Source organism: Aricia agestis, chromosome 2 (assembly GCF_905147365.1).
Source record: "Aricia agestis chromosome 2, ilAriAges1.1, whole genome shotgun sequence".
Taxonomy (NCBI): Eukaryota; Metazoa; Arthropoda; class Insecta; order Lepidoptera; family Lycaenidae; genus Aricia; species Aricia agestis.
In genome coordinates, this window is record NC_056407.1 from 10,980,848 (window position 1) to 11,003,256 (window position 22,409).

The 22,409-nt window shown below is 35.3% G+C and overlaps 1 protein-coding gene across 2 annotated transcripts; it reads left to right on the top strand.

Annotated features, from left to right (window-relative positions):
- The first annotated feature begins 1,428 nt into the window (after positions 1-1,428).
- On the top strand, positions 1,429-20,551 carry LOC121739743 (progestin and adipoQ receptor family member 3). Of its 2 annotated transcripts, none has more exons than XM_042132294.1 (7): positions 1,429-1,760; positions 2,033-2,242; positions 2,726-2,882; positions 6,832-6,984; positions 13,886-14,074; positions 16,065-16,133; positions 19,553-20,551. In XM_042132294.1, the coding sequence occupies exons 1-7, from the start codon at positions 1,684-1,686 to the stop codon at positions 19,715-19,717; spliced, it is 1,020 nt and encodes a 339-aa protein (XP_041988228.1). In that variant the 5' UTR covers positions 1,429-1,683; the 3' UTR covers positions 19,718-20,551. The 2 variants fall into 2 exon arrangements, with proteins under 2 accessions (XP_041988228.1, XP_041988229.1); XM_042132295.1 differs by having other exon boundaries at positions 1,430-1,755; positions 2,037-2,242; positions 19,553-20,549.
- Positions 20,552-22,409: the final 1,858 nt, after the last annotated feature.

The window sequence follows — 22,409 nt, forward strand, 5'->3', positions numbered from 1 at the left end:
GGCCCTTGCCCATACAAAAGTGAAAAAAATTTTTGGTCTTTCAGCGCTGCTACTTTCACAGTGAACTCTCTACAAGGAACACGTACACACCCTAAAGTATTATCACTTATTTTTGTTACACACTGTATACTGTCTTATTTATGGATGTAGTCTTAGCCCGTCATCGCGTGGCCATTTTGTGCTTATTTTCATACAAGTAGTGTGCGTTTATTTTCTTGAATATTTCAATTTGTCAATTATTTCGAAGCATTTTATGATACAGGAAAGAAAGTCAATTAGTTCATGATATCGATTAACTATAGTTCAAGTGATGAGAATCCGTAAACACACGTAAAAAGCTATGCAATGTTTATAGCCAAATTATTAATTAATGTGACATATTTAGCACTAATGCCTTATATAGCACGAATAAGGGATTAATAAACTTATAAATTATCTTTTTATATTTCAAAAATACCGATTGAAAAGCCCAAAAAACGTTTTGAGTGTTTGAGGCATTCTTTGGCCATTCTTATGGTTTATTATTTAGCGGAACCACAAAACTCTACAATATCTAGCATTAAATGTTCACTAAAAACCCTAATTAACACTTTTATTACATGAAATATGCAGACCGACTCCTTTGTTATGTCCTAGTAAGTAGGACATAACATTACACGCTTTTGACGCTTATACACCTATCTATGGCTCTCTCCAGTCTATAGTACCTCAATGGTCAAAACTGTCAAATTTGTACGAAGTGAAGTAGCTGCATACGAGTTTGACAGCTGTCAAACTCGCCTACGCCTATCTTCACTTCGTACTGGGTTCGCCCGTCTGTAGAAGTCATAAAAAAAAGGGATGACACTACGATGTTGTCCCAATGACATAAGGAACAAGGTTGTCTGATGGTTGTCCGTATGTTGTCGTTTTTAATTTCTTCACTTTTTTTGACAGACTTAAACAAGGTGTGCTTGTCTTTGTTTAGATCACTGGATAAGTCTTATGGAAGAGAAAGACGGTGGTCTTAATTAGTTTTAACGCTGGGTTATCATAATAATATTAGTATTATCTTTATTACTAAGAGGGTAAAAGAGAGGTTATAACTTATAATAACCATAAAACTTATAAATAAGGCATTGAATCAGTTTGAGAGCTGTTTTTTTCACAATGTTTAAAAAAAGTACTGTCAATGACACTGTCATATCTAACGACATAAGTGAACAACCAACTAGTATACTAGCCAGTGCCACAAGAAGTCTTGGTAGCCAATCAAATTTCGTCAAATGTTGCCAGCAGGTCCAGCAGGCCCTTACCAGGCCAGTCGTAATGTAGTCAGCAATTGTACTGTTCAAATTTCGGAACACAGCTGCTGTCAAATGTCAATTGTCATTTGTCAAACTACAGCTGTATTCTGTCACCTGAGGGCCGTGGCCTGTGAAACAGATTTTGAAAGTTTAAATAAAATCTACAGTTCCCGAGACGCGAGTTGGGGAAGGTGGTGTAGTGTGCAAAATTGCAGTGTAAAAGTGTATACTGTTTGCTAATATTCGTCAACAAGGCGAAGAGCAATACAGTTTAAAAATAAAACGTGTTTCCTTTGTATTCACCTACTAATGTTTTGAAAGTATTGTTGTGGATGTAGCTCAATATCAAACCTGTGATATATTAATTAGGCATCATTTTTCAAATAACGAAATAAAAATGACTCTAACTATGACGAAAAAAGTTAGCGAGTGTCAAGAGGAAACAGTGCAATTCATGCCAATAGAAAAGGTAAATTTTGGTAAATAATAGGTGTTTTTTTGCATGTTCATTATAACAAAAACTTACAGTCAAATGTTGAACCGTTTTGGATGTTTGTTAAAACCTAAAGATTGCTGGTAGTTACTAGTATTATATTTAATTTTATTGTTCAAAAATTTGTTCGGGTATTAATGAATAGTACTTGGATATTTTATTGCCGTAACTAGTACTCTTTTTTATTCTTAATGAGTCATTATATATATAGTTTTTAAATAACTCAATACTTAATAAAATGTTTTAATATAATTCAGATACAAGATAATGAATGCTGTGGAAACACATTATTAAGACGAGGTAAAAAATTACAAGAGAACAATAATGTGACCAAGGAGGACATTGAATATTTGAATTATAGGCAATTGTTAAAATATGAGGAAGCCCCAGAATACATAAAACATAACCCATACATAAGAGATGGATATAGAAAACTGTTACCTACAAGATTATGTTGGGAAAGGTATTGTTTATTTTTTTAGTTTTATTTTGTTGGTAGACTAATACTATTATTAATTTGGTTCCAAAGAAGAAACTTATGAGTAAAAAAGTAAATATGTAGCTCTAAAATAAATATTGGAATTATCCGAGTTATTAAGAGTCCGGTGCCATCAAAATTCTCATACAAATACTATACCAAGATCATTTCCCATACGAGAATATTTACCATATTTGAGTTATTATTCAGCTAATGGAGGAATAAGAATAAGGAAATGATCTTGGAAAGACATTTGTATGAGAATTTCGAGGACTATTAAGCTTTAGGAAATATATGGTAAATTTTATTTTGAAAACTGAATCTCTTTTGGGTGATTCCATGAATCTAAATGAAAGAAAAGTCACTTTTGTAGTGAGCTATTAAAACATTCATTATTTACTATGAAATTTCACATTTGAAGACATTATGGGATTGATAATATATGTACTTGATATCTATGCTTTTTAGTATATTCTGGTGGACAAATGAAACAATGAATATCTGGACACATATATTTGGATTCTTTCTCCTGCTCTCCCTCACAATCAATGATCTAGCTATCATCAACATTCATGCAACATTGACAGACAGGACTGTCGCTGCAATACTGTTCTCGTGTTTTCTGGTAAGTCTCTTTTAATTAAGATTTAATTTTAAAACTTGAGGAATGTGAATTATTAAGTTTATTAAATGTTTTTAATATTGAGAGTTATTATAAATTATTATCATTATTAAATGTTTTTAAATGCTAAGCTGGGCTATTTATCTTCTTATATAGAGATTCTTCAATAAGGGTTGCCAGTCCAGTATATTATGTTACAGCCTAAAAAACAATCTTATGACTACTCATATTCCCACACTAGGCAAACATACTAATTTATTTGACTGAAGTATACTAACAAACTGGTCTGGGAAAAGATGGCGCGATGAGCTGGAGGGGTACTAATCTAGGAGAATAACTTGCTATAATATCAAATTTGGAAGATTTAAAAGTCTACAACTTTGGAAGTGATTAACTACATTCCCATTATTGACTGTACAAAAAAGTAATTGCCGATAACATTATGTATTGCGAAAACCCACTGTTTGCCATTGGCCGGCGAGACTCGACGTCTGTACTCGTTTTATCTCACCATAAAGTGAAAGTGATGTCAGTATGTAAAAATAATAAATAACTTGTACGAGGGACACTCACTCTTTATAGACAAAAGTTACACTATTTCTTCTTTTGCTGCCATGTCGAGAAAATAAAATAATACGCCAAATTTTCCTAATAAGTTTTTTTTATTGCATTTCATGATCTTTCAGTAAGACATTATTTTTGACTTTTGTGTAAAATTTTTAACTCGCAAAAATATGGTTAATTAGTATAGTAAAAATACTGTTTTCCCCCACTAAATTAAGGAATAAGGTCTTGCGTTATGACGTTATACATAGAGGGAACGAAATATAAACATTGCTTTTGGTAGATGGCACATAATTACTGTTATGCAAACCCAACAGCGAATAAGCGAAAGCAAGGCTAGTCCGCGATTCCATAAACTTGCTGTTTTGGCTCAGTAAAATATTACTGGGGAAATACTTTTTTTTATGAAATAAGGGGCAAACGAGCAAACGGGTCACCTGATGGATAGCAAACCAAAGTCGCGCAATTGAGGCTGTGCAGTATTCGTAATATGTAATATGTATTAGCCATTAGTTTTCCAGTAGTTCGTTAATTTCGGTAGTTAGGTACTTATCTAGGTACTATGTTCTAAAACAACTTGTTACTAACTGCGGAATTTTTATTGGTTGCTGATATCGGTATCGTTACTACAAACTACTGGTTAAATGTCATTGTTTGGAACCTGTTCGTCGTAACGTGTATTGAAGGTATTCAGCGCTCATTACGTCATTAAGCTGATCTCGACTTTCACTGTCAATGGGCCGTGCTCTCCGGAAGTTATGCTCAAGAGACGCATGAGCACAAATATTACACCGTTCACAATTACTTTGCCTTCAACAGTATCTTAAAGTCAACGATATAAAGGTTATTCTCAAAGTATCACCGAGTTCATGTCACTCTGAACGCAGTGGACCATGACCCATGGGTCCAATTTTCATGTCGCTACGATTGTAGACTCATGAAAATTGGACCTTACTCGCTTTATCACACGTAAGTAATCTTGATGACGTAATGAAATAAACTTTAACTAAATATGAAACTTTAAATAATATCACTCTGAACATAGTGGACCAAGTCCCATGGGTTCAATTTTCATACATCGAATGTCGCTACGAGTGTATGCTGTCTTACCTGCCTTGTCACACGCAAGTAAGACAACTGGATAATATCAAACTTCAAAGCAATATTTCAAGGTATACCTACCTAAGAATCCCGTCCGTGTTATTCAACGAACATCGATATTAATTTTGTGACGTTAATGATACCTAACTCGGAAATTACAAGTTGGAATTATGTTATGTTATAATATTATAAACAAGTCCTTGAACATTTTGCATATTTAATTTGCTGATGGTTTGCTAAAGCGTACGAAAATCTGTCATGACTTGACTGTGACTTGGGGTATAATGAACTTTGTTACAACGTTAATTCTACCTGCACAATTTGCAGACTGTATATTTAAACTCATATTTTAAAGGACGACTAAAACTTTACTTTCATTCATGTACTATTGTAATTGTTTATATTATATGAAATTAACGAATAATCTATACTAATATTTATATTATAATTCTGCAGAGTTTGTTTGTTTGTTTGTTTGAACGCGCTAATCTCAGGAACTACTGGTCTGATTAAAAAAAATTCTTTTACTGTTGGATAGCCCATTGATCGAGGAAGGCTATAGGCTATATTTTATCACGCTACGACTAATAGGAGCGAAGAAATACAGGAAAATGTGGAAAAAACGGGGGAAATTATATGAAAGGGCTTATTTGAACGCCTAATCTCAGGAACTGCTGGTCCGATTTGAAAAACCTTTCAGTGTTAGATAGCCCATTGATTGAGGAAGGCTATAGGCTATATTTTATTACGCTAAAAGTAATAGTAGCGAGTAAATAGAGGAAAATGTGGTAAAAACGGGGGAAATTATATGAAAGGGCTTATTTGAACGCGCTAATCTCAGGAACTACTGGTCCGATTTGAAAAATTATTTCAGTGTTAGATAGCCCATTTATCGAGAAAAACTATAAGCTATATTTTATCCCGCTAAGACTAATAGGAGCTAAGAAGTAGAGGAAAATGTGGAAAAAAACGTGGGAAATTATATGAAAGGGCTTATTTGAACGCGCTAATTTTAGGAACTACTGGTCCGATTTGAAAAATTCTTTCAGTGTTAGATAGCCCATTCATCGAGGAAGGCTATAGGCTATATTTTATCACGGTTAGACTAATAAGAGCAAAGAAATGGAGGAAAATGTGAAAAAAAACGGAGGGAAATTATTTGAAATTGCTTATTATCTTAAGAACTACTGGAGAAATTTTTATGTTATTTGGCAAACATGAAGAATAGACCACGTGAAGGGACAAAGGCTATTTTTTGCGGAAAAATGTACGGTTACGTGAAATTCCTAAATTACGCAAGCAAAGCCGCGCGGAACATCTATATATAATAAAATCGTAGGAAATTCAATTCTGTACATTGAATATTTTTGTACAATAAATAATACATGCCTATGTGATCTACTATGCTAACGCGGACGAAGTCGCGGGCAACAGCTAGTACATCATATTATGTTACTTATGTAAGTAGTTAACAAATTACAACAAAATATTTGTCAAGTACTATTTTATAAGCAACTGCCTGTACAAGGTGCTGAGTTTGTATATTTATACTATACTTGGATGCTAATAAAGTCTTTGAATCTTTGAAAGTCTTTGAATCTTACTAATGTCTATTTCATTGACTAAAGTGATCAGAAATGCTTACCCTATAAAATCAGCTAAAACCCCGGAACTCGGAAGCTTTGCTTAAAAGAAATCGCAATCTGATCGAATCAAGTAAATAGTTCTACTTTTTGAAAAAGGCTAACTTTCATCTTAGTTAAAGCAAACTTTGCAATTTTTTTTTATGAAAGAAAGGGGCAAACGAGCACACGGGTCACCTGATGGAAAGCAACTTCCGTCGCCCATGGACACTCGTAGCATCAGAAGAGCTGCAGGTGCGTTGCCGGCCTTTTAAGAGGGAATAGGGTAATAGGGGAGGGTAGGGATGGGAAGGGAAGGGAATAGGGGAGGATAGGGAAGGGAATTGGGCCTCCGGTAAACTCACTCACTCGGCGAAACACAGCACAAGCGCTGTTTCACGCCGGTTTTCTGTGAGAACGTGGTATTTATCCGGTCGAGCCGGCCCATTCGTGCCGAAGCATGGCTCTCCCACGTATAAACATTTTGCAAACATTTTAAAGTTTATGCAGTCAATATTACGCAGGGCTTTCTGTTTAGTGCCTGATAAGGTTCTTTAGATTTAAAGATTATTTTCTAGGCATCTATTTAATGACGTTACTAAAGCCCTTTTTGATTCATCTCTCTAGGCAAAGAAAAAATGTCCTTTAACTAGTATTTTTTTCAGGTATGCATGGCACTTTCGGCGCTATACCACACCTTCTCCTGCCGATCTGAACACGACTACAACACATTCCTCATGTACGATCTTTTCGGCATCGCTCTATCTCTCCTGGCGATCTACACCTCTGGCGTCTATTACGCATTCTGGTGTCACCACGTAAGTGCCTTGAATTTATATTACCTAATCCTATTTTTTAATGGGTGGTCTAGTTTGTATTCAACTTAACTATGGACATTATGAAGACAAAGAAACTGGTATGGATACGTCATTATATTTTAACGTATATGACGTTCGAAACTCCGTTGTGAGTTGTGACGTAATATAATTGATAATGTAATATAGGGTGAACATGACTAGTGATTGGACAGTTCTAGTCATTGGACAGAGTACAAAAACACTATTTATTAAGGTTGCTTTAATAACTACCTGTTTTTTTTTAAAACCAGGCGTTCTTTTACTTTAAAAACAGGCAATTTTTAAAGCAACATTAATAAATATTGTGTTTTTGTGCTTTTTCCAATGACTGGTACTGTCCAATCTACTAGTAATTTACCCTAATGATAAAATGACGTGTATAATTCGTTAATCGCGCAGAAGCCGAACATTTTTCCGGAATAAAATTTATCTTAATTCCTTTCCCGCCTCTCGACGTATCTCAATATCAAACATCTAAGTTGGTTCAACCGTAAAGCGAAAAGATATAACAGGCAGACAGTCATACTTTCGCAATTTATAATATAAGCACAATATATATTATATTAGTAGTACCAACAGAATTCCCACTTGTGCAACCCGTTTAAAAAAATAACAACTCATGCTACGATACTATATAGTTCAAATTCCGACCGCGCAGTGCTAAGTGACTACAATTATTATTATATTTGCCTACATCTGTTTTGCCTAGATCTGCCCCTTTAAAGGGGTACTTACAGTTCGATACCTAAACGCGCGAGTGGGACAGGCCTGATATTAGTAAGGAATCTAGCATATCAAACTCAACTTGTAATAATTACTCGACTTAGAAATAGTGCTAAATATGCCAGATATTTGCTAATAACAACTCCATGTGTCGTTGACGTAAGGTGAACGTTGTGTACGAGAGTAAATAGTAGAGTACCTCCAAATTCCAAAATAGGTAAGTAAATAAAATTATCACTTTAAACCAGTTTCTCTATATTGTGCTTTAAACATTAGTCATTACTCATTACTTGTACCGAATATATTTTAGGTATCTAGTAAAATTTTAAATTTAAACCTGTTTTCCAGTGGTATTAAAATTTTTCAAACTGCTTAGAGGCTAGAGCTTATACGTGCGTTTTTAATTAATTTGTTACGACTTACGACATTTCATTTCGTGATTCACCTGTTCACCAATTTAGTAGCAAACAGTGCCTAAAATAATTAAATCTTTAATTGTAATACATTTATTTAATAACTATGAATATTTAAATCTCTGACTTTTTAGCTTACCGTTAACCGTTATCGTAGACAATATTTTGTAAATAAAAGTATCTTGTAGAGTCTTGGAGCTCTTTGAATCGATATTCCATATCAATTATAAATTATTTATATCTTTATATCAAATTAATGATACATTCCAAGGTCCAATATCGATTATTATGAAATCGTGATATTATTCAATCAAGAAGTCACGTCAAAGAAATGGCAGCGACTCATCGCATCTCAAGGCGACGAGTTACTTCCTACATGTGATTATAATATAATATTATAATATTGCGTAGTTAAACCTTTGATAAACAACTTAATTACAACTTTCTATTTTCTAATTATACATTTTCATGTTTTTATTTTTTATAAAAACCTTAGAATTTAACTACTGTATGCAGAGATCAATAGGAATTATTTCGGCAACAGTGGCGTATCAAGATTAAGGAGGCCCGTATCAGTTTTTTTAGTCTTCCATCCTTCTTAGCAAAGATCTTTCATTTATCGATTTTTTCAATCAATATAATAAAGGAAATTATTACTAGCCAATGTTAATCTTGTTTTCTGATAAAATAAAAACATTGCAATAAATATATCTTTTTGTTTTTATAAAACTAAAATAATTTAATCAAATCAAATCAAAAATATTTTTATTCGGAGTAATTTTTTTACAAAAACTTTACCGAACGTCGATACTACGGTGCCTACCACCGGTTCAGGAACTAACCCGGCGAGAAGAACCGGCGTAAGAAACTCGCACAAATACAATGAAACAAAGGAAATCACATGAAAAACAAGTGATGTTCGGAATGAACCATTTTTAATCAACAATTAACTTAACCTTTAGGAGAGTTCAAAGCCGCCCATACCTTATTATCATAACAAGTAAGTAATGCGGAAATAAAACGGATGTTTATTTTTTAGTATTTTGTAGCAGAAACAGAATTTACCTATTAACTTCCTTATGACAGATATTAAAATAATATTAGCTCCGTACTGCTTCCGTTTAATAAATATCTAGTTATTAAGCGCTATGCGGATTAGAAAGAAAGACTTAAGTAAGTACACTGTACATAGAGATATTGAGTATTCGCTATAAATATGGTAAAAAGTACGTTGTAGCTACCAAATTATTATATTTTGCATAACTGCGTGAAATAATTTGCATATTTTTTTTTTATTTATCACGTATTTATTCGCCGTGAAAACATAAACACACTATGCTGCCCAAGAAAATAATTTTACTTGAGAAATATTAAGCTATTATAAAAATCTAGAGACAGGGATTGGATTTTTTCGATTGATTAGAATTTGATCCAAGTCCCAACTACTATAACTATTATAGTACGGCATTGGCATGCAAGTAGATGTTACGGCGTAGGACTATATTTAATAGATATAAAATACGTTGAGTATACTTAAACAGAATTGGGCGAATGTAGGAGTATGAAATTAGACACAGTCACAGTTTATGTATTAACTTTCGTCATACCGTATGACGAATTTTTCATATTTCCGTATGACGAAAGTTAATTTTTTTTTTAAAGTAATTTAAATTCATACTATTTTACTCAACCATGATTTGGTGTATTTTACGTTGAGTTATATGTTCGGAAATTTATTATCAACATTTCACAGACGTCATGCAATCAGGGCCGGTTTCAGCACTCCCAGCGCAATGGGCAAGATTCCTTCGGCGCCCAGGGTGCCGGTAGTGCTAAAATAAAGGCGGCGTCCTTTTTGTTTGCTTTCAGCGCCCCTTTTTATCTGGCACCCTGGGCGGTCGCCCAGCGTCGCCCCCTAACCTAACGCCGCTACTGTATGCAATTATTAAAGATGACGAAATAATTTCGACCACAGGACCACCTCGAGTTAGTACTTAGTAAAGAAACATATTTTTCACCTATATTTTATGCATCTAAGTGAACTCGTGCGAGACAACATTCCGCGTATGTAGAGTGTGACGAGTATATATGTATAATATGGTGCAATTACATGGTTTCTTCTGCGTTTCTACATATTCAAGTATATTATGTAGAAAATTTCAATGTTACCCATCCCCTTCTAATCTATAAGTACTAATATTATAAAGAGGAAGAGTTTGTTTGTTTGTTTGAACGCGCTAATCTCAGGAACTACTAGTCCGATTTAAATAAACTGATTCTGATGATCTATTTTTTGCTAACTTGACAGGTAATAATAAATAAATAACAATAGAAAGCTAAAAAATAAACATGTTTATATGAGCTCTTATACAATCCAACAAACAGACATATTATGTTTTAGCCGAGTGCTTTGTAAATTATCAAAATATACTCATCATGTTTTCACTTCCCGAGCAATATAGAATGAATGTTTGTAGTGAGATAGCCGCACGCAAGCAAAAGTTATGGTCTTATTGCCAAGTGAAAGGAAACTCTCTGACGTCTTATTTTGATCAACTGAGGACTAATTTATCTTACATTTCGTTAACATTAAAGGTTAAAAGTAATAAGCATTATAATTATTAAGTATTAACTAAATCATGTTTTATTTGCACATTAACATTGAGAACTTTATGTGGAAGATGGGTTTTAAGTAGGCAAATGTTATCAAACTTAAGTGCATTTAAACTACTTTCTAAAGTGACCTGCAAAATGACTAACCTGTAGTTACTTTTCTTTGCTTTGATATTTTCTGAAGCGTGCTATTTGCTAGTTTACTCATTGCTACGTATTGATTTTACCGTTGTCCGTTACCTGTAAATTCTAGTGTTTAAGTTCCGTTAAAGCGCCTAGGATTCAGTCATGATCTAGATTCTAGCACGACTGTATCTACACACCAATCATCGTCTATGACTCCACATAAATTTATGTTTCCCTGTAAAATAAAAAAAATCGGCCAAGTACGAGTCGGACGAAGGGTTCCTTACTGTTATAGAGCAAACATAGACCATTTATTGTGTTTTTGTATGGGAGCCCCTTATTAGACCTGTTTTCGTATAAAGGGAACTAAAAACTATAATCGAACTAGAAACTGTAATCTAGCCCAAACACAAAATTGCAGTTACAGTATTGGATGCTTAAAGAACTTGATAAAATGTAATGCAAAATTACGGGTAATTAGCGTTATTTGTAGAGGCACTGAAAATACTTCTGGAACCTTCCTTGTCCATTGGAACGTGTAAAAATCGGCCTGCGATTGCTAATCAAATATTTGTAAAGCGTCCTCAATCGGTTTGACGATTCATTTCACTCGCTATTGGTACCGTAGTGTTGCAACTTCGTTATTGACCTTCGTATGCTGATGCGTATGCGCAACAGAACCAGTTTGATAACTAAGCCCTAATTTCTTTCAAACTATTCCTTCCAATGTTTAATGCGCAACGGAAGCTACCAGTTTGTCCAGCCCTTCCAACGATTAGTCAAATGTCACTTTCGTTTTCTTCATTCTTATAGCTGTGGCTTGTGATCTGCGGTTAAACATTAATGACAATAACATTGCCTTTGAAATATCTTAAAGTAGGTTTTGGTGTCTACAGCCAAACCAACTTAAAACGAATAACTCATCCAATGTCCGTGTATTTGTTTTGATACCAAGGAAAAGCCTTTTGAGAGAAAAACAGAGCAACTTAAGGTAAATGTATCATTACTTAGTTGTAAGTAAACAATGTCATAGACATTAGTATCAAAAACTCTCAAAGGTGATTAATTATCATACAAATTTTACTGTCCTAAAGTCCACAAAAGTTCAATAACATTGGGAAAGTTCAAAAGTCTATGTCCTTCATAATTATTATGGATATAGCAATCCATGACACCGCTTCTAGATATGTTATTATCTAGGTAACAGCAAAAACTTGCTAAAATTGTAATTTTATGCATAAGTACTTAATATTTATCTTAAATAAATAATGAAGTCAGGTTACACCACCGGTTTAACGACCATCTACGGAAGTTTGTATATTTTCCATAATTGTTTTATGACTCAATGCTTTGAATCAGATAATATCGTACAAAAATGTACGTTTCCGTATACTATATTATTATATGAACAACAGAGTTAAGTATCTATACTTAATTAAATCCCAAATCCCCAAGCCCTTACACAATTTCCTTCCCTACCCTCCCCTATTCCCTTCCCTTCCCAACCCTACCCTCCCCTATTACCCTATTCTCTCTTGAAAGGCCGGCAACGCACCTGCAGCTCTTCTGATGCTGCGAGTGTCCATGGGCGACGGAAGTTGCTTTCCATCAGGTGACCCTTTTGCTCGTTTGCCCCCTTATTTCATAAAAAAAAAACCTTTTTTTTATTTAATTTGTATGAGATTTTCAGAATTTTTTATTGACTTAACATAAGTTCGTCTCTAAAAAAGTTTATATTTACCTTTTCATATAATGAAGAACTGTGTTCATAAAAATATATCTCCTAGCAAGATTTAGTACTGACCGGCTTTCTCCTAAACGGTTCCCGAAGTAGGTAAAGAGGGCGCTTGGAGATTCATATAAAATCTAAATTGTTGCTACGTGAAAAAGCTTTTCGTTACGTAATTTGTTCTTTCATAAAGATTTTTTTTTATTTGATTTAATCTTTGACTTTGAAGTGTTTAATACTGTCGAATTCTAATCTTACGCGAATCTCATACACATACCTTTTTAAATAAACACATGTTATGTTTTTATTTACATAATAAATGAATGCAATTGGTGCATTTCTTTTGTATGCTCATACTTAACTCTAACGTTTTTGACCTTGCAACTAAACTGTCTATTGTCAACCATTACCTATTGAATTCAATTGCATAATACCAGTGTTCTGTGATGATAGTTTCCGCACAAGCTATTTTGGAGTCACGCAGCACTTTATCTATCAACCGATTACTGTTATTGCATGTTGTTTCGGTTTGTGTTGATACAAATACTTTCCTTTCCAAGATAAAGACTCTACAAAAATAATAATTGTATCCGGCTTTCGCCGCCGGTGCGAGTACGGTCTTCCGAAAATGCTACGAATCGGGAATTTTCGTACCACATTATTTATTCAATTTCTAGTTCAACAACAATAAGGTTTTAATAATAATTGATTTTGTTACAACAAGCGTGCAGCGTTGATTACTAGCACTATATTATAACTCACTCACAACTCTAATAATTTTGTTCCTCGAGCTGAAAAAACATTCTAGGTCCAAATGCTTAATTCATAAGCTAGTGAATATCAAAATATATTCCCTCTCGCCTATAAAGTTATATTATAAAACTTAACATTAGCGCAACTATTAAGTTTAAGAATAACGGCCTAACTATACCTTACTTACTTTAGATCAGAAACTAAATTTAATGTTCGTATCACCTCCACCGTGGAGGAGCCTCTCCACTCGCCCGCGCCGTTTCCGTGACGATGGTAGCGAAACGGCGCGGCGAAGCCATACATTGACTGATAATAAGTAGAATTTGTTGAAGTTAGGATCGGTAGAGCTAGGCCGTGTAGATTCAGCTTGGCTCTACATGAGATCTGATATCTTTTTCACAGAGTAAAACTTATATGGTCTTGACAACATTTTACATGAAATGTTTTTGGTGGGATGTAAACTTCCTAAATCTCATCTGTTACCCAGTACCTTAACCTATTCCAGGAGCTGAAGACGTTTTACATGGTGTCGGTGACGCTGATCTTCGGTGTGGCGATGGCGCTACAGGTGCCGCGGTTCCAGGTGCCGTACATAGTCAAGATGTGCGTGTTCATCGGCTGGGCTGCGTACGGCGTGCTGCCCACGCTGCACTGGACATACGTGATGGGCGGCTTCGACAACCCTATGGTGCAGGTGAGAACTGTTTTCGTACTATTCATGATACATCCAAATAACAGGAATTTCATACAGGATAGTGTAGTACGGTGCAGGAATAGTACTATCAGATAATCAGAGTGGTTAATTCATCGGCTGATGGCGGATCTACGTAATTTGGTTGCGTTGAAGCCTGTCCACATGGCGCGTTGCGTCAGCGTTGCGACGACGCAGCGCTGCCGTTGCGTTGTTTTACATACAGATACAAAAGGTGAACACCTTGGTAGGTGTTCACACGGCGCGCTGCCTCGTGACAGCAGCGCGCAACGTACACATGGCGGACAGCAGCCCCCGAGACGAAGCGGGGAAACACCCCCTGTGTTTACGCCAAGACTGCTTCGTAATAACGCTGCGATGAGTGATGACGCAGCACCCGTGTGTCCGGCCATGCGTCAAACGGCGCGCTGCGTCGAGCCTTAAAGTGTCTCCCAGACAGACGCGGCCTGCGGTGGCGGTGGCGGTGGCTGTCAGTTGGATGACTTAATAGTTCTAGGAACGACACAGACACACGCGGCCACGCGGCCAAGCCATCCAACTGACCGCCACCGCCACCGCCACCGCCACCGCAGGCCGCGTCTGTCTGGGAGACGCTTAACGCTGACGCAACGCGCCGTGTGGACAGGCTCTTTCGTCAAACTCAACCGTCAGATCACGATATTGCATTGACAAATGACAATTAGGTTCGTCAACTGCCTACGAAGTACGGGCTACTAATCAATTTCTTCGATGGTACATTTTCGAGGATTAAACTCATCGTATGTCCTTTTCCGGGACTCTATAAAGTCTCATCCGGGAAAAAGCAACAGACACACATTTTCGCATTTGTAATATTAATAATAATAATAAGTTACAGTATGGATTCAATCTGTACATGTTTTCTGTAATTATATTCTTTTTAAAAGGCAACGAAATATAATATAGGCCATAGGGTATGAAGTTTTTATCTTAATTTTTATGTACTATCAGAGAAGTTGATTCCTAGGCAGATGGGGGACCTACGTAGTTTGGTCGCGTTACGTCAAACACAGCCGACAGATCACAATTAACATTGAATTGACATGATCCGACCAAATGACGTTGGTCTGTCAACTGCCTAGGAATCAATTTTCTCGATGGTACCTACATAACATACTTATAAAATGTGCAAATCATTTTGGAAAGCGATAATGGTTTTGGAGTTTGAACCTAAACGATCATGGACTTTTGATCGACTTTTTATGATTGATTTAAATGCATGCTATCAGTGAATTATTGCCGATTTGATTTTCACTCAATAGATTTTTATCTAAACGATTGAATGCATAAAATATTGTTATAATAGTTTATTCAGAAGCAGATTTTTGCTATACTTACCAAGATTATTTTTCATTCTCGGATCCGATTTTCATACCTCGAATGTGACGAGATCGAGTGCAACAGCCTATGATCAAAACGTCATCCCTGATACAAACATCTACATAATTATAGTGTGTCTGACTGTCTGCTGAAATTTGGTATGGAGATACTCGGGAAAGGACAAGGATACATTTTATCCCGGGAAAATGTACGGTTTTTACGAAATAGACGAATTTTGACGCAATGGAGTTGCGGACGTCATCTAGCATAAATAATAACGTTTGCACGTGGATATACATTATACACGTGCACAATATATTGTGCACCGTACATAATGTGCTTATAGCTGTAAAATCGAATTAGCAGGGTGGCGGTACCCACAATTCGCCTAAAATTCCTGCATCACGCTATCGAAGTTTTCTGAGCGCGTCGGTATATATGTATACGACAGCTGATATGTATCACGTGGGCTCCGGCCTGACCGAGCATACCACCTCGCTCGGTCGGAAGATCTTCCTTTGTGGCGGCCACGCATATCCCCACAGCAGTTTGATATTTGCTGTTTTGTGTCAAAGCTAAAATTACTTTACTCTGTCCTGAGAGCATTTAATTCTTTATTTATATTCTGTTTCAGCTCTTCTTTCCCCGAGTAATCGGCATGTACGTCATCAGTGGAACTGCCTTCGCTATTTACGCTTTCAAGGTAAGCGTTTAAAAAATTAAAAACACTACTTTTAAACTTGTAACAGGATGAGATTATCTTGATAACGAAGGAAATTTGTAAATCTTTTTAACGAGGTAACAACTAACAAGCATAGGTCGGTGGGAGAATGTTGTAGTTTTGCAGTTAGTTTCTGACCCGTTCAAATCCGGTACCGACGTACCGTTTATTGACATAGATAAAATCTATACTAATATTATAAATGCGAAAGTATCTCTGTCTGTCTGTCTGTCTGTCTGTCTGTCTCGCTTTCACGCCAAAACTACTGAACCGATTGCAATGAAATTTTGTACACAGTTATTCTAGAGTCTGAGAAAGGATATAGGCTACATTTTGATGTGGGAAAATATGTCTGTCTCGCTTTCACGCCAAAACTACTGAACCGATTGCAATGAAATTTTGTACACAGTTATTCTAGAGTCTGAGAAAGGATATAGGCTACATTTTGATGTGGGAAAATATCTTATTTCCATGAAAATATCGATGAAAATGAATTCGCATTGCGCGTGGCGCGCTCATCCCGGCGGTCCTGGGTTCGAGTCCCGCAGGCGGAACAAAAAGTTTTCAATGTTCCTGGGTCTTGGATGTGTATTAAAATAATATTTCAAAAATCTTAAATATATTTTATGTATAATATTATAAAAAATCCAGAAATATATCGATGCAATGAACATTTTAGTTCTAATACGATTCAACAGATGGCGTTTTATTTTTTACTTCATTGTAACATAGAACTAATCATACTTATTAGTTATTATGTTTTTGTTTATAGTTTTTAATACGTTAGAATATTATGTTTAATAATATTATCACTTGGTATAATAATAATCAATCTATCTTATCTTATAGAACTCCTACTGCATTTCTAAGGAGTTCGAGTATACCGTGTTGGCCTATATTCCATCCAGAAAATATATCAATGCAATCAACATTTTAATTCTAATATATGAAAACAGATGGCGTTTTATTTTTTACTTCATTATTGTAACAGAACTAATCATACCTACTTTATTATATATTATTGTTTTTATTCATAACTAGCTGTTGCCCGCGACTTCGTCCGCGTGGACTTTAGTTTATAGCGCGCGGTGTCAACAAAATTTGTGTCAAATTTAAAAACTTTTTAAAACTCTGGTAAGTGGTACCCCTCTTAGGGCCGCGCTACACCGGAATGGCAGCGCTGAAAGTGCTCGCCTCGCCGCTGCCATTCCGGTGTAGCGCGGCCCTTAATTAATCAAAATACCCAAAAACAGCTGTGCAGTGTGCACATAATCTATACTAATATTATAAATGCGAAAGTATCTCTGTCTGTCTGTCAGTCTCGCTTTCACGCCAAACGCCAAAACTACCGAACCGATTGTAATGAAATTTTGTATACAGATTTGTATACAGAGAAAGGACATAGGCTACTTTTTTTACTGGAAAAAAGGGTTGTAAGGATCGTAAATTTGTTCAAAAAATTCATAATAGATGGCGCCGTGCGTCTTCTACATCGCGCTGACGCTTGCTCAAAAGTCTTTCTATAAGAGGTGGTATCATCTTACATTTAAGTCTCGATTTTTTTCGATTGTTATATCTATTCTACGGTATTAAATAACTCAGTACTTTATCTGTGCAGGCAGTGACGTAACCTTAAGACCAAATTTCACCAACGACTGTTAAAGTTAATGCTCGAATTAGTATCACGTTAGCTGTTTCGTTTTTCATATGAATGAAAGAGAAGACAGGACATTTTAACATGCTGTTAACACTAACAGACGTTGGTGAAATTGGGGCTAAACCTATCAATGATAAATAGTTTATGGGTAAAGTTGTGTAATTGGGGGGCTAAATAAGCTTTAAAATTTGGCATAAAATATAAAGTTTAATATAAAAAATTAAGTACTTATTGTGTGCACACTGCACAGCTGTATTGATTTAAGGGGTACCAGGGTTTTTTTATAAAAGCTTTTGACACCAATTTTGTTGACATCGCGCGCTATAAACTGAAGTCCACGCGGACGAAGTCGCGGGCAACAGCTAGTATTTTATATAAGTTCGAAGTCCGTATCTATAAAAAAACTGTTATTTTATTTTAATGAGCCGAAACGGCATTAGGTATCTTACATTACTGCATTAATATTTAGGTGGGTTCCGGACAGTGTAAAGTTTTTTAAAGAGTTCTAGAAGAACAAACTTGAGAGTTGTCAAGGAACACCCGAATGGAATAAAGTTATTTCTTATGTTCAAAAAACCTCTATATATACTACAGTGTGTTAGTGTAAACACCGTTATCTTTGAAACCATCAAATGAGCCCGTCAAAATGAACAACTTTTTCTATGAGAACAATGCTGGGAATTATAAACTGGCTTTACTCCAGAGCGTAAGGCACACATTTGGGTTGGACTGAAGGAAACGGGGCACTATGGAAAAAATACTTAGAAAAATTTGTCGTCAAAATTTTAACCTCTTATAACCACCCTTTTTGCATATAGGTACCAATCGATAGGGGGCGCCAAGGGGAGCAAAAAAGCTCAGATAAACTTTTTTCACAAATCAACCCCTGTCGAAAGACAGGCCGAAATGTGACCCTCGTTAGCACGGAGAAAATACTTAAAAAAATTTGGACGAAAAAATTCAACCCCCTATGACCACCCCTTTTTATTATACCAATCGATAGGGGGCGCCAAGGGAAGCAAAAAAGCTCAAGCTCAAAAACAAACACAATCTAGAAAGTCCAAAAGTAGGTTAGGTTAGGTTGGAACTTAGACCTCAACACCCAGGTATAGGAGCCCCGCGTAGCGGGGCTCCGTCGACTTTCTTTTGTAGTAGTTTGTCAAATAAATTGAGGTAGGTTTGTAAACATTTACCAAGATTAAGATAATATTAAGGGGTTGAAGTATTTTCTTACGCGATGGTAAGATGGTAAGGTGGATTAGTAGGTAACTAAAAAGAGTGAAATTATTATTTTTTACAAAAAATTAAAACCGACTTCCAAGGTAAAAACAATAATAACATCCTTATAATATGAACTAAAAAGTATTAAATAATTTTTCCTATTTTTTAGCCTTTTTCCGAATTCGGCTAAACTTCAACTATTTCTGTACTCAATCTTCATAATTTTGAAGTCGGTGCCAGTTCCAAAAGTTTCAAATATTCTGTCAGAGAACTAAAGATTCAGCTATCTGGTACCGACTTCAAAATGACGAAGATTGAGTACAGAAATAGTTGAGGTTTAGCCGAATTCGGAAAAAGGCACTAATAGATAGGAAAAATTATTTAATACTTTTTAGTTCATATTATAAGGATGTTATTATTGTTTTTACCTTGGAAGTCGGTTTTAATTTTTTGTTAATTATAGCTTCGTTCCATCCGGGTGTCCCTTGACACCTCTTGAGTTTTATTATTATTTTGAATCCAGGTACCAGAGCGGTGGTTCCCGGGCAAGGTGGACTACATCGGCCACTCGCACCAATGGTGGCACGTGCTAGTGCTGGGCGCGCTCTACTACTGGCACAACTCCGCCATGCTCTACGTCCAGTACCGCATGAACCACGGCTGCGCCAACACAATGCGGATATTCTAGATCCTTCCATCGTTGAATGACCTAGAATGTCCACAGAACATCGTAGAGTAAGGCTATAATGTCTACAGAACATCGTAGAGTAAGCTAGAACGTCTACAGAACATCGTAGAGTAAGCTAAAATGTCTACAGAACATCGTAGAGTTAGCTAAAATGTCTACAGAACATCGTAGAGTAAGCTATAATGTCTACAGAACATCGTAGAGTAAGCTAGAATGTCTACAGAACATCGTAGAGTAAGCTAGAATGTCCACGGAACATTGCAGAGTAAGCTAAAATGTCTACAAAGAGCATCTAATAACTAGATACTTGGACTGCTGTACAAGCTAAATATTTATAAATAACATGGCTAGGAAACTCGTCTCGAAAACTGTAAAGGCTAAAATATTGTAAAATAACTAGAATACTGTGACTGACACAACAAGTCGCCTTGGCCACTATACTGGCCAAGTATTATAATGGTAGCTAACTTAATTATTAAAAGTCTGAGTATTCTAACTCGATACAATACTTTCTACCTAGTTTCAAAATTTTATCTTATACATGTCTTATACAATTTTACTTATATGTAGATAAAAACATTATACATACAATTTAACAAGAAGTCTTATCTTTTGCTTTTTTCGTCTTCTTTTATTTTATCTTCTTCTTATATATTTTTATGTGTTATATTTGTCTACACTGCCTTTCTTATCGCCTCTCTATTTTACTCTCATTTATTATTTTATTATTTTACAATTTAACAATATTTAAGGTACATACTTTGATTAGAATAGAAATTCCTAGACAATTTTTATTAGGTCACAAATGCTCAAACAAAGATCTTATTATTCAATTTTTTATTATTGTTTTAATAAATGTATTTTTTAATTGTTGTATAATAAAACTTATTTTATGTTATTTTCGGATATGGCATACAATAATCACATATTTTTTTTATATTATGTATTATTAATTTAAAATGTGATGTTAGGTTCTAGAAACGCTAGTGTTAAAAATCTTGCTTAACAAAATGTAGTAGCAAAAATACGACTGTACAGTTTTTAACCCATTGTGATATTCTAAATATGCATTCCTCATGTATTTAATATTACGTCTTGTTTAATTATACTGTTTATTGTATTTGGGGACAGACAGGGGTTTTGTTACTTTGGAATTATATTTTAATTGTTCTTAATTTTAGGAGTTTAATTGGACCCATTTTTGATTATTACGTTGCAGTATTCGTAAAAGATATATCGCTATCATGATAAATGTTTAAATAAGCTTAAATACAATCACCAATTACATAATTTTTACTTTTGAAGTTGGTCCAACTTTTATCAGCCTAAATTCAAAATCAGCTGTTTTCATAGTTGCCACAAAGCGACATCTTTTGTTGAATAGTAGAACTAATAATGTTATATCGCTTTCAACTTTTTGACTATAGATGTCGCTTTTTCAAAGCTTTTATATCACTTTTAAATTTTACCACTAGATGCCGCTATTAAATAGGATCTTCAAAAAATTAATTTTGATTTTGCTTTTATGTCCAGGATGGAGGGAAATGTCAACTCCAGCTAAAATTTAAATAAAATTGGAATTTGGTAGAATTTGGTGGAATTTTCATTAATAAAAAATGTGTATTTTAATAACAATTTACAATTAATACACGACGCGCGACCAAAAAAGCCTCGCTGGACAGCGGCGGCATTAGAACGAGACAGATGGAATACATTGCCGGAGGCCTTTTTCCGCAGTGGCATAGTATAAGCTCTTAAAAAAATATGTGTGGCACTCGGGGACTGCCGCGATAAAGCTTATTGCACAGCATTGTTTTACCAACTTATGAAATTATAATTCGTATACTTCTAGTCGCACGCACACAAACACCGTGCCGAAGTCTGGCAACGCAGCACTGCTGGACCGGTCGGAGTGGGGTGTGTTAAGTCTTTTCGTTACGGAATATCTTGTTTCGGTCGCCGCGCTCAAAGCCCGCGATAAAAGCTATAAAATAGCATAAAAATAATGTACTGCCTCACTCTAAAGGCTGCTACAGTTTATAGCTACAAATAACAAAAGTATAAAGTTAATAGAGCTCGAGATTGTTGCTCTATTCCGCTAGGTATATTAACTTTAAGTACAAAAGTTCGTAGATTGACGTGTTAAAAAATAAAAATACAGATTTCACATATCAGCGAGCCGGCAAATGAATATGACAGCGCCGTACACAATTCATATTCACACCCCGTTACACAGACGCTTGGAGAAAAAAGATAAATGAAATATTCCCATTCCGCCATGATTTATGAATGATCGAGTCCACCAGGCCGGAAAATTAATTGCTCTATTTGCTACCTGCCGGTCTTATAGACGTATACATAATATAATTGTACACATACAAAACAGAATGGTTAACAGGAGGTTCCATACCCAAATATATTATTAGGAACTTATATCAATGGATTTTTAATTCTTAGATTTACAATATTTATGTGAATTCAATTTTAATACTTATGTATATTTCTACTATGAGTTCTCTATATTCAATAGAATTAGATACTTAAGTAAATTGCAAAGGCTAGTGATGATTTAAAAGTAATAATAAGTTTTCCATCTTTGTTAACCACCATGAAACAATGCAAGGCGGTCGATCGTTATAAGATCGTCTAAAAGGAAAAAAACCTAAACTTCTAAGATCTGGTTTAAAATAAA